The sequence below is a fragment of the Cyprinus carpio genome, chromosome B15 (assembly GCF_018340385.1).
Source record: "Cyprinus carpio isolate SPL01 chromosome B15, ASM1834038v1, whole genome shotgun sequence".
Lineage (NCBI taxonomy): Eukaryota > Metazoa > Chordata > Actinopteri > Cypriniformes > Cyprinidae > Cyprinus > Cyprinus carpio.
In genome coordinates, this window is record NC_056611.1 from 25,375,753 (window position 1) to 25,389,750 (window position 13,998).

The window sequence follows — 13,998 nt, forward strand, 5'->3', positions numbered from 1 at the left end:
TATGGTTTGTTAGGAGGACAATATTTGTCTGAGATACAACTATTTGAAAATCTGGAATCTTAGGGTGCAAAAAAATCTAAATATTGAGAAAATCATCTTTAAAGTTGTCCAAATGAAGTTCTTAGCAATGCATATTACTAATCAAAAATTAAGTTTTGATATATTTAAGGTAGGAAATTTAAAATATATCTTCATAGAACATGATCTTTACTTAATATCCTAATGATTTTTTGGCATAAAAGAAAAATGTATAATTGTGACCCATACAATGTATTGTTGTCTATTGCTACAAATATACCTGTGCTACTGATGACTGCTTCTGTGCTGCAGGGACACATTTGTGTTTTCTAAGTAAATATATTGTAAAATGTAATTTATTCCTGTGATGCAAAGTTGAATTTTCATCATCATTACTGTAGACAGACGCCTCTGTGCCACAGCATACATGTGACATATAAAAAAACAAAAAAACAATCAGATTCAGAAATGATGCATCATGTTTGAGGGGTTAGAGTCGTCTCTTCTTAGCTTGTTGACTTGTGTACGAGCTGAAATAACTTCAGTATAAATCTTTCCAGAAGGCAGAGCAGATGATGCATCGGCCTCGGATTCAGGACAGGAATTCTGCTGCTCCGTCTCCTCTTTTCCTCGTGAGTCCACCTGATCCAGGAGCACGGTTGCCGTGGCGACCGTGGCAGTGACGTCCCATTGTTGGAATCCAGCAGCTGGTAAAGCAGCTCAAAGTGGAGCGAGTCGAGATCACATTACAATATAAAACCACTCGAGCTGGAGCTGCTGCTTTAAACCAAACATATCTGAGACATGTTCATAACATTATCTACACTGCATATGCCTTTATGGACTAAGTGAATAACACTTATTTTGATACAGGAGAGAAATATGTATATGATAGAAGTTTATTTTGTGAAGTTTTAGTAAAGTTTGCCATATAAAATAACTCAAGTCGGATGTATTGCATTAAGCTGATAGATTTTTTGGATGTTAAATATCTAATTTTCCTGTAAAATATACTCTTTTCCCCCTTCATTTTCATAGTTCTGTTTAATTTACTTTCTGGAAACATGAATTCACTTGAAATTATCATTTTACTCGCCCTCATGATGTTCCAAACCTGACTTTCTTTCTTCTGTGAGACACAACAGAAGATATTTGGAAGAATGTTGGGTGAAAAACACTGGACCCCATCTACTTTCATTGTGTGGACAACAAAGGAACAGAACAGATAAAGAATTGCTCTTTTTGTCATCAGTTCGAAGAAATAATTCTCTACTTATTTTGTTTAGTGCAAAACTTTTCAGATTGACTTGTATTTAAAAAAAAAAAAAAAAAAAAAAAACTATTTATCCCCAAACATTTTTGTAATTCTTTGCATCTAGATGCTTTAAATTAATTTATATTTCATTTCTGGCTTTCATTTGTCATAAATTCATAAAATTTTACATTCATAAATGTACATTTTCAAAGAAAATAGCTTACCTTATTTTTTTATTTTTAAGAAAGATATTGATATATATTCGTATTAAGGAAGACTCTTCTGTGGTGTAATACATATAATTCAATCACTTTTATCTCTATACAGCACTTTATACAGTAGCCTACAGATTCTTTCAAAGCAGCTTCACAATATTAAACAGGAAAATAACAGAATCTATGATGCAAACTTAATCAAAAATGTAAAGCTCTAACATTAAAAAAGTGTCATTATTTCAGAGTTGATTCAGTTCAGTTCTTTAGTAGAATTTAATGCATCATAATCATCTTGGGATGGTTTTGTTTATTTTAATGTAGCATAAAATCGCTTTCAGAACATTAGTTTGAGCAGCTTCTGACTCGACCAATCGTGTTAGCTTGTGGGCGGGACTCTCCGTTGAACTGACCAATGACAGACGGGGCAGCGTTCGTTAAACGTGTTTGAAAACACGTAGCGGTTTGGATGCGTGTGTTACGCGCTGGAATCCTCCAGAAGATCCAGCGATGCCAAGCCAACTGAAACCGAGCAGATCCACAAATAGATTCTCCTACATTAAAGGTGATAATAATCCAGCTCTCGTTACATAATCACTCATGAACGACGCCCACGGGAAGCGCGCGGTGATTAATGGCGGGAATCGAGAGGATTCTTCAGCTGCTGTGCGATAGTTTGGCGGAATCCCTGCTAAAGTTCTCACAACTACACCAACGCCTTTTAACCCTTAAAGGTTATGTAAATATTAGGACAAATCGATCATAGAATAATGTTTATAAACGGAGTTTTAGCCTACGTTCTCAAAATTTTGATAGAAAACGTGCTTAGAACAACGTTCTCAAAATGTCCTTATGATGTTATTTGTACTTGAATGTTCTAAGAAACGGAGTAAACGTTCAAATAACATATTTTGGGTGAAAATAAAGTTAGTGAGAGGTTTTTGTAACTCTTAAATAACACTATAATCATGACAAGAAAACTCAACATTTTAACATTCTTAGAGAACTGGACATTTCAGTGTTTTAGGAAAGATTTCAAAACAATGTTCCCACAACGTTTTTATAACCTAAACTTGTGACCTGCGAAGACCCAAATTTCAGCTAGCAATGTTCTCAGATCAAGGTTCTCTCAAAGTGATGAACAAACATTCTTCCAGTATTGTTAATGTTTGTTTAAAGTTGTTTGTTTAAACAGTGTTTCTGTGCTAACATTTTAAGATCACTATTAAAGACCAGATGGCACTGAATGAACGTTCTATTAATATTATTAGAAGAACGTTTGTTCATAACTTTGAGAGAACCTTGCCAAAACCTTAGCCAAAGTTCTGAGAACGCTCCTTGTTTGCTGAGATGATTTTCCTGTCATGTTCATGATGATGTTTCTGTATGAACTGATGGTCAGAATCAGGTAGTTTATATTTGATCATCTTCAGCGATCACTGAAGCTGCTGGAAACAATCTTTAATATTTGCACAGAAAGTAACCGGACCTGATGAGGCTTAGAGCAGCGCTGTGGAGGTTCACCAAGGTGTTTTGGTTTGATCAGATCTCATTCACGTCTCTAGTGTCCACAGGTGTCCGTCTATAAATACTGCTGTCATTTGTTGCTATCAGTGTTACATTGGCGTCTCAAGAGACCAGCTCTATTTAAAAAGCTTGGCCTTTCTTCTGCGAGTCTTTTGCCAACACAATCAACACAAAAACACATACTGGGATCTGTTTCCTGGCGGCGTGAAAGAGCTTCACATTAGTGAAGGGTTATGGGTATTAACTAAGGACACAAGCATGGAAACAGCTTAGACTAGTCTTAATAGATAGTCATTTAATTTCTTCTTTTTAGGCAAAACTGGTCATAACTTTTGAAAACTGGTTGCATAAAAACACAGATTGGTCTAATTTGTTCTAACACTTGGTTAACTGCTAGTTAGACAGTCTAGTAAAGACTGTTTATGCAACTGATCTCTGGTGTGCCTGGTTTAATGTGACACAAAAGCAAAACTGTTCCCAGCTAACAAAAATAAGTTCTAAGAAAGTTATGCTAATGTTCCCATTAAGTTACAAAAACTTCATTTCTGAATTTTCAAGTTATTTAAGTGTATTACGATTATGGAAGGGGGCGTTACATTTCGGACGAGTGTTTGTTGCGTTCAGCCAATCACAATGCACCGGGTCAGCTGGCCAATCAGAGCAGACTGTGCTTGTCGGAAGAAGGGGCTTTATTAAAAATGAAGTGTTTGAGAGAGGCGGGGCATAGAGGACCTACAGTACAGTATTTGAAAAATAATGTGTTTTTGAACATTAAAGCATGTCAACATATTCTGTTACACCAAATACACAAAATAATGATCTTTAAAATAGCATCATATATCCCCTTTAAAGCCCAGATAACATTGAACAAACATTCTATTAATGTTACTTGAAAGTTTATAACTTTGAGAGAACCTTGCCAGAACATTAGCCAAAGTTCTGAGTGTTCTCTGTTAGCTGGGAAATGTGCTATATATCGCAGTTTTATTATTTTGTCAAATTTGAGTAACTTATTATTCTGTATGTCTCTCCATCTGTCTGTCTGTCTGTCTGTCTTTGAGTCAATGAGTCTGTCATTCAGTCTGTTTGTCTGTCCATCTGTCTGTCTCTCTGTCTGTCTATTCATCCATTCGTCATCTGTCTGTCTGTCTGTGAGTCTGTCCGAAAGTCTGTCTGTCCAGTTGTCTGTCTCTCTGTCTGTCTATTTGTCCATTCGTCCATCTGTCTGTGTCTCTGTCTGTCTGTCTGTGAGTCTGTCTGTCCATCTGTCCATCTCTCTGTCTGTGTCTCTGTCTGTCTGTGAGTCTGTCCGTAAGTCTGTCTGTTCATCTGTCCGTCTCTCTGTTTGTCTATTTGTCCATTCGTTCAACTGTCTGTCTGTCTGTCTGTCTGTCTGTCTGTCCATCTCTGTGTCTGTCTGTTTGTCCATTCGTCCATCTGTCTGTGTCTCTGTCTGTCTGTCTGTGAGTCTGTCTGTCCATCTGTCCATCTCTCTGTCTGTGTCTCTGTCTGTCTGTGAGTCTGTCCGTAAGTCTGTCTGTTCATCTGTCCGTCTCTCTGTTTGTCTATTTGTCCATTCGTTCAACTGTCTGTCTGTCTGTCTGTCTGTCCATCTCTGTGTCTGTCTGTTTGTCCATTCGTCAATCTGTCTGTGTCTCTGTCTGTGTGTCTGTTTATCTGTCCATCTCTCTGCCTGTATATTTGTCCATTCGTCATCTGTCTGTGTCTTTGTCTGTCCATCTGTCTGTCTGCCGTCCATCCGTCTCTGTCCATCTATCTCTCTCTGTCTGCATGTATGTGTCTGTCTCTCTCTGTTTTCAGTGTCGTCTGCCGTGAGTAGTTACCTTCTCTGTCAGCGAGGTGTTTGACGTGAGACACAGGTGTGATTTCAGTGTCTTTCTCTCTTCAGTCGACGTCAGGATCATAGAAGCTTCTCGAGGGTGAGAACAGCCAGGGGTCAAAGGATGATGATGATGGGAAAAAATGACTAAGGGGTTTAATACTCCTCCACATTCTGACAGAAACACTTGAAGAACTTCACACTTCCATAACAGGCAACAGGATATTACTCAGCTCAGACTTCAGAGTCACAGTTTTTTCTGTAAATACTGATGTCACACTCATCTGTCTATAAACCAACACATTTAATAGCATTTGTCTCTGCATTTACTTTTATTCATCTGGCACTTTCATCCAAAGCAATTTAAAAGAAATTAGAAATCTTAAAATAAATGCTAGCAATACAAAGTTTCAAAAATTGTCTAGAAAAAAAGAATGAGCTAGAATGATGACGGATTTAAGAAATGGTGAAAACCGAAGAGGAGGTTTGGTTCTGAATTGTGAAGGATTCATATTAAAATTACAGGTCATGATTCTCAGATCAGACTTATAACTCATATTACTATGGCTTTCTTAGATGAGATTAGGTTTGCCATGTGAAATATGTTTGTATTAAGTTACCAAGGCTCTGCAAGGCTTTAAATAGCTCATCAGATTCAGAATTGTGTTTGTGTGCTAAATATAGAGCAGCTTCTGAAATGTCAGTGGTTCAAGGTGAGAGAGACTGAGGGATGATTAACATGGAAATAACACAGAGAAGAAAAGTAATTACTAAGAAATTGAGCTTTCATGTTTAACAAGTGTTCAGAAATATGGTCAATCATTGTTATGGTAACTGTGTGTTTTTATCTGTGCTGCCTACTGTCTGTTTATCAGTGAGTTATTGCACCATATACATGCTGCATGTGAAGCATGTTGAGATATTTCATGCCTGCAGTCACTGTGAATGAATATGAATCTGTTTATGTTGACAGCTGCGCATGTAAACAGTTCACTGGGGGTTATATACGATCATAGTGACGCTATGACAGCTCTTTACTACACAAATAATTATGTTTAACACTATGTAGAGACACATGTGCAGTAAACATTTCCATGGAGTATTATCCGCCGCAGTCTTTGACAGCAGTGGACACATATTTAGCCATTAAAGTGTTATATTGTTTATTCTCTGTTTATTTATTTATTTATTTATTTTTAATGAGGATCCAGTAATGACCTCAAGTATTTATTGTGGTCATATATGTTGAATGTGTCCATCTAGTGGCTACAGTGAGGAACTGTCGTGTAAATGCAGGATGAATAGGACCATCACAGAAAAACGACAGTCATTTTGTTTTTCTGTGTCATTGTGTTAACCAGATTCAGTTGTATTGATTTATTTATTTATTTTTATGATTATACCGCAAAATGAGTCGTCAATATTTTTGGTTTCTAGAAGAGAAAGACTACATTTTAAACGTGCTTTATCTGCTAAAAGTGTATTTTGCCAACTTTTTTGTAGTAGATTAAATGGACTATATAAATGTTGTATTGATTGGGGACTTTATTATGTTTCCACTTTGCTGGTTTATGGTTTCCATTTGATTATTTCTTCAGGAATCACTTCCTAACATTTTAGAAACAGTTTTTGGCCCGGTTTTATAGGCAAGGCTTAGCCTAAAACAGGATTAAGCCATAGTTCAATTAAGACATTTAAGTAATTTTTATAAGCATGCCTTAGAAAAAAGCATTACTGGTGTGCATCTTAAGACAAAACAAAGGCACTAACATGTTTTAAGAAAAGTCAGAGCAAGTTTCTTTTAGTTGAAACAGCTCAGATTTACATTTTAGTCTAGGACTAGGCTTAAGCCTTGTCTGTGAAACCGAGGGTATATGGTTTTATTTTCCCAACTAAAACTAAACTACATTCCCAGAACATTTTTAGAAACATTGCTTTTAAGATTTTGTTTGTTTGTTTGGATTCTTGGATTTGTTGTGTAAAGTTTTGAAAGAGGCAAAATTCTGAAAATGTAAAAAAAAAAAAAAAAACCTGTAAGGTTTTTCCTCCATTTCTTTTTTTTTTTCCTGCAGGTTCTGTAATGTGTGAGGTTTGCTGTCCAGACTCAGAAGGAGAGCAGGAGAATTTCTGCAAGAGTCCGTTTGAGTAACAGATTTGAGACTGTAGACGTGTGTAGACTAGATTCATCTGTTCTGCAGCATTCCTGAATATCTGATCATGATGGAGCGACTCAAAATGTTTAAAGGAATAGTTCAGCCAAAAATGAAAATTAGCTGTAAGTGTGTAAATTTGTTTCTTCATCAGATTTGTAGAAATGTAGCATTGCATCAGTGTCTCATCAATGGATGCTCTGCAGTGAATGGGTGCCGTCAGAATGAGAGTCCAAACAGCTGATAAAAACATCACAATAATCCACAAGTAATCCACAGCACTCCAGTCCATCAGTTAACATCTGGAGAAGACAAAAGCTGAAACAAATCCAGCATTAAGACGTTTTTAACTAGAGTCTATAATCCATAATAACACTTCCTCCAGTGAAAAAGTGCATCTCCTGTTGTCTCTCACATCAAAATCCAGACACATATTTGTTTAGAGCTGTTTAAACGCTGCTTGATCTGTGCAGATTTCTCTCCTGATTCACACCAGAACACTTTTTCACTGGAGGAAGCACGATTATGGACTCATAATTTAGTTAAAAATGTCTTAATGATAATTAAATAAGTTGAGCAGGTCATATATATTTTAGTGTTGTATTCTCTATTTTTCACTTTTTCAAAAAATGCCAAGAATCATGGCCAAATTGTGTAACATCTCTGCACTGATGCCTTATTTTTTCATAATTTTAGATATTGCATTACCTTTTTAATCTATTGAGAGTACATAGGTACTTGCATTTAAACATTACACCTTTAAAAAAAACATCTGTTTTTTATGTTTTTTACTGATTTTTATATTGACTTTGTGATGACTACTAAAACCCAAAATGTTTATTTTGTAAATAAAGAATAGTTTTGTTGTATATTTTGTTGGCTTTCATTCCATACATTGACAAACAACATCTGTAAATCCCCAGCGTTATTTCTGCGCTCAGGTCAGACGGTCACGTGACGCTCCAGGTGAGACGCAGGTGTAAGAGGAGGCCTTGTGCGCTCCATCCATTATTCAGACGGAGGAATCTGATTGGCTGCTGCATGAGCATGTGTCTGCACACCTGTCGCATTCTGTCTGTCTGTATCTCTTCTGTACACCGTCGTCCTCAGAGTGTCTCCTGTGGGTCAAGAGAGTTACGGATCTGGTAAAGTCCTTTATTTCATTATCATCAGATATCTGTGTGCTGGTGTTTGTTGGAATCAAACTGATCTGAGATCAGCTCAGGGTTGCGCTTGTGTCTTCAGTTACATGTCTGGCAGGTGAACGTGTTGTGTCACATCACAGAGCAAAAAGCAAAGGCATTTTAATTATTTAAGTGCACTGGAACTGAAGTATTTGCTATAGAGTAATGTCTGTTAGGTAAGTCCTCACTAGTGCTGATAGTGATGCACTGAACCTCTAGCAGTCAGTGTTTTTGCTTTTACTGCTTTGAGAATGTTACAATGCAGTTTCTAACGTGTTCTGAGTGTTTTTTAGTGTGTTGCTATGTGGTTATTCATATTTTTAGTGTTGCTATGTATTGTCCAGGGTGTTCTGGGTGTTTTAACCCTTCTGCTGTCTTTATTTGTGAATCTTACTCATGTTCTTTACGGTAAAAAGTGACCGGATTTTTGTTAAATAATATATTTTATTTTGTATTTAGCATTTTGACAGGGTTTTGTGGTACTAGTTGATATTTATGTAGTAATTACTATTCATTTTCCCCATTGAAAATAATTATTAAAAATAACAACAATTTATAAATATACAGTTTATATACAATTATATAAGTTCTATAATTATATAATAAAATAAAATAATAATGTAAGTACATTTTTAAAATTATTTTTCAATTTTGGAAGGCAGATTAGCGCCATCTGGTTGTTTCAAAAAGAAAAACGTGTAATGCCATGGTGTAACCACTAGTAGCCTGTATAGCTCTCTATAGAGCAGCATGTGACCTGCCTAGTTGTTTTTAGACATAATTACATATTTTTATTAGGTGGGAAATTTTAATATATATTTATACAATCTCAAAGACTACTTTTTGTCACGTTTTAGATATTTTGTTGTTAGAAATAGTGATTTGAAGTGTTAGTTTTTAATTAAATCTAGCGTATGATTAAAACGATGAGTGGACCCGGTGATGTTTTCCTTGACTCCAGAAGAGTTTATTAGGTCAGTGAACGCAAGTCCTAATGCATCATTTGTATTATCAACATGAATGTTAAAATCTCTGAAAATTTGCGCTTTATCAGCGGTAACCAATAGGTCTGAGTGGAAATCTCCAAATTCTTTTAGGAATTCTGTATATGGCCCTGGTGGTCTATACACAGTAGCCAGAGCAAGAGATACGATAGATTTCTTTTGCATATCTGACAGTGTAACATTAAGCAAAATTATTTTGAATGATTTAAACCTGTATCCTGTTTTCTGGGTAACACTGAGAATATCACTATATATTGTTGTAACACGACCAGTCTGACGGGGCTCATGTTTATAACAGTAGTTTGATGGAGTAGACTCATTTAGACCAATATAATCATTTGGTTTTAGCCAGGTTTTCAACCTTTTGGTAATGCTTACTAGATGAATTTCTTCATCAGATTTGTAGAAATCTAGCATTGCATCGTCTATTATATATCTGCCAGTGGGGTAGGTAAAATAATCTTGTTTTAAGAATATTCCACTTACATTACTGGTAGATATAACTTTTTTTTAATGCAAAAAGCACTTAATTTAGTTTTTCCCCCTGGAAGCAAGACTAAATATCTTACATCATTTTGCTTATGTAGTAAATGCATCTTAATTTAAGAATTTTTAGATATTTTGAGTAGAAACAAGACAAAAATACTGCGTAAGATATTTTTGGCAGTGCATGCCTGTGCATAAATCTGACTCTGGCTATGTGGTTTCTAACATGTTCTGAGTGTTTTTTGTGCAGTTGTTCTGAGTGATTTTAATGTGTTGTTGCTATGCGGTTGCTAGGGTGTGCTGGGTGGTTTTGTACTGTCTGAAGTGTCTCTGTGTTCTCAGGTCAGAGCTGAAGATGGTTTCTCCTGCGATCGCTTTGGCTTTTCTTCCGCTCTTGCTCACACTGATCATCCGTTACCGATATTTTTTCGTGTTGCTGTATCGGGCCGTCCTGATCCGCTGGGTGCGGGACTGTCTGACGGGCCTCAGCCGAGAGGAGCGGGCGTTTCAGTACATCCTGACCCACGCCACACCCGGAGACGTCCAGAGCATCCTGGACACATTCGACCACTGGTGCAGCAAAGTGGAGTTCATCAGCAACATCGGACCCAAGAAAGGTCATAAACACACTCATTGACACATCTATCGTCATCGTGTGTTCAGGTGGACTCGCTTTTTACTAGGTCTAAGTGCTACCTAGTTATTTTAAAGGAGACATTTATTTTTCTAGTAGGTAAATTTGTGATTTGCATCTTTGACCCCAAAACTCTAGCATGTGAAGCATCTGAATAAGAGCATCTTCTAAATGTAAATATAGATGGTATTTGACTGTGTCCAAACCATTGGAAATTATTAGAGAGGTTTAAGATGACTTAAAATGAATTAATATAAGACAAAACAACCTTTTAAAATAAGCTAAAACAAATAAAAATCAGGATGTACCACCTCAACAACTGATTGTTTTCTTTGATGAACAAGGATTCACACAGCCTTGAAAAATGGCTTTTTTTTAATAGTTTACTAGATTACTAGAGCTGTAAAAGTCATGGAAATTATTAACGCAACAGCCATTTTCATAAAGCATATACATTTGTTATATCAAGCTCCAAAATATTTCATCAGGTAGAAATTGTGAGTAAAAAAGGAAAGCCATTTCACTGATAAAGTCAAGTCAGCTTTATTTCTATAACGCTTTTTACAGATTGTTTCAAAGCAGCTTCACGGTAATAAACAGAAAAATAACAGTGTTAATGAAACAAAATTAATTGATTATGAAACAACTTCAATTTTAGTTATAAAGCAGCCCTACAGAAGACAATAGTGTCTATATTCAGATAAATTCAGATTATTCTCATGGAGCGCAGCTGGAAGAAAACCAAACCAGAGGTATTTTGCATTGCATGGAAGGATAGTATTTCTGCCTACAGAAAGGCCTAAAACTGCTAGATATACATTTAGCAGATGCTTTTATCCAAAGCAACTTACAGATGAGAACAATAGAAGCAATCAGACCAACAAAAGAGCAAAAATATGTAAGATATGTTGTAAGATAAGATATGTTTACTTTTGCACTCTTTTTACAAAAACACAACCCTAGGTGTTTATTTGATAAAGTGGCCAAATTAACAAAAAATAAAGCATTGACAGGTTCAGGTATTTTCCAGCAACACACAGCAGAAATGACTTTTTTTTTTACTTAGTTCTGATATTTTCTGTTTATAATGAACAGGATTAGGGCCAAGCAATAATAAAAAAATAAAACCATCTTGAGATTAAAGTCATTATATTGCGAGATTAAACTCATTAAATTTTGAGAAAAAAAGAAAGTTGAAATACAATCTTGAGAATAAACTCATTAAATTTCGAGAATAAAGTCGTTGTGTTTCGAGAAGAAAACTCGTTAAATTTCGAGAAAAAAAGTCGAAATGAAATGTAGAGAATAACGCATTGGATCAGTGTTCATTGCATAGTCTATATCTTTCAGTAACAAAGAAATACTATCAACTTTAGCTAATTATGACACAATAATAATTAGCACACGAACTTTAAAGTGAATTTGCAAGCGGCTAGGTCTTTTTAGAAGAAAAAAAATCAGTCCAATTTGCGCGATGTAGGCTACTCGCTTTTGTCCAACATGAAATGACAACCAGATGACAAATGCAAGGTTATCGCTGGCTTCACCCAAATGCACTCTGGCACTTGGACAGCTATGATAAATTAAAACCGTACGGCATTGCCATTAATGGCGTGTAAATGTAATGAGTTTATTCTCAAGTTTGTATTTCGACTTTTTAGTAATGAATTTATTCTCAACATTTTATTTCAAAATTTTTCTCAAAATTTAATGACTTTTATCTTGATGGCTTTATTTTTTTTTTTTGTTTTTATTTTATTGATTTTTTTTGATAATTTTTTTTGTGATAAGTGCATTTTCATGAATTAAGAAAGTAAATGGGGCCCATTCTTAGATGAAACATCACTGGCTGTCACACAGGTAAGATCCTGGACCGGCTGCTGCAGGAACACTGTCCCATCACGGTGCTGGAACTGGGCACTCACTGCGGCTACAGCACGGTCCGCATCGCCCGCTCGCTGCCCATCGGCGCACGCATTTACTCCGTCGAGATGGATGAGGGAAACGCTCGGGTGGCTGAGAAAATCATCCGGCTGGCAGGTTTTGATGAGGACATGGTGAGTTCATGAGACGCATTTACATTTAGTCATTTAGCAGACGCTTTTATCCAAAGAGACTTACAAATGATGACAACAGAAGCAATCAAAACTAACTAAAGATCAATGATATGCAAGTGCTGTGACAAGTCTTGGTTAGCCTAACACAGTACACGCAGCAAGGTTATACACATATATACACACAAACATTTTCACTTGACAAAAAGACAGTAAAACCACTGAGCAGATACATATATCCCTCACATACTTACCTTCATTTATCTTTCTTCCTTACTTTATGAAGTAAAGTCAAAAGTGTGGAATGATTAAGATTTAATGTTTTTAAAATAAGTCTCTTCTGCTCATCAGGGCTGCATTTATTTGATCAAAAAAATACAGTAAAAACAGTGAAATATTATACTTTAAAACAGCTGTTTTCTGTGTGAATATGTGTTAAAGTGTAATGTATTTCTGTGATGCGCAGCTGTATTTTCAGCATCATTACTCCAGTCTTCAGTGTCACATGATCTTCAGAAATCATTCTAATATGATGATTTACTGCTCAAGAAACATTTCTGATTATTATCAAATGTTGAAAACAGTTGTGCTGCACAATATTTTTGTGGAAACGGTGACATTTTATTTTTCAGGATTTACAGATGAACAGAAAGTTCAAAAGAACAGCATTTATTTGAAATAGAAATCTCTTGTAACATTATAAATGTCTTTACTGTCACTTTTGATAAATTTAATGCGTCCTTGATGAATAAAAGTATAATTTTTTTTAGCCACCACAGGAATAAATACTGTGCATATTAAAATAGAAAACAGTTTTTTTAAATCGTGACAGTATTTCACAATATTATAGTTTTTACTGTATTGTTGATCAAACAAATACAACCTTGGTGAACAGAAATGTTAATTATTCCAAAGTTTTAGTGTATTTTTGCTATTAAACTTGAATAATTATAGCTTATTCTGACCAAAAAATAAAAAACACATGAAATAAAGCATGTGTTTTGTGATATTCTAATCAAATACCTACATTCAGCAGCACTGCTGGGGGTAACGCATTACAAATAACACAAGTTACCTAATAATATTGCTTTTTTTAAGTAGCTAGTAAAGTAATGCATTACTTTTTAATTCCTATCCATAAAAAGTAACCAAGAAACATAATTAGTTACTTTTAGTAAGTGACGCAATATTGCAATGCATTACTTTTAAGAGTAACTTTCCCCAACACTGTGTGGGTCTGAGCGCTTTGATCTGTTCCTCAGGTGGAGCTGATCGTGCGTCCCTCGGATGAGGTGATCCCGCGTCTGCGTGAGGATTTCGGCGTGGAGCGTCTGGATCTGGTCTTCATGGATCACTGGAAGCGCTGTTACCTGCCGGACCTGCAGCTGCTGGAGGGCAGCGGTCTGCTCGGCGAAGGCTCCATCATTCTGGCCGACAACGTCATCTTCCCTGGAGCGCCCAACTTCCTGCGACACGCGCGCAGCTCGGGCCTGTACGAGGTCAGAGTTCACCGCGCCACGCTGGAGTACATCCGCGGCATCCGTGACGGCATGGCCGAGCTCACCTTCCTCGGGATCAAGTAAAACACGCTTACAGGATGTTAACGTGACGCTCTGAACAGTTCGTGTCACAGC

At 36.3% G+C, this 13,998-nt stretch overlaps 1 protein-coding gene across 1 annotated transcript in view; it reads left to right on the plus strand.

Moving 5' to 3' along the window:
* The first annotated feature begins 7,939 nt into the window (after window positions 1–7,939).
* Window positions 7,940–13,998, plus strand: part of LOC109098581 (transmembrane O-methyltransferase homolog) — a 6,374-nt gene continuing 315 nt past the window's right edge. The window contains exons 1-4 of the mRNA XM_042740000.1: window positions 7,940–8,147; window positions 10,019–10,293; window positions 12,171–12,367; window positions 13,627–13,998. The exon at window positions 13,627–13,998 is cut by the window's right edge and continues 315 nt beyond it. Of these exons, the coding sequence (XP_042595934.1) occupies window positions 8,044–8,147; window positions 10,019–10,293; window positions 12,171–12,367; window positions 13,627–13,947 (897 nt within the window). The 5' untranslated portion in view covers window positions 7,940–8,043 and the 3' untranslated portion in view covers window positions 13,948–13,998. The remainder of the gene's footprint in view (window positions 8,148–10,018; window positions 10,294–12,170; window positions 12,368–13,626) is intronic.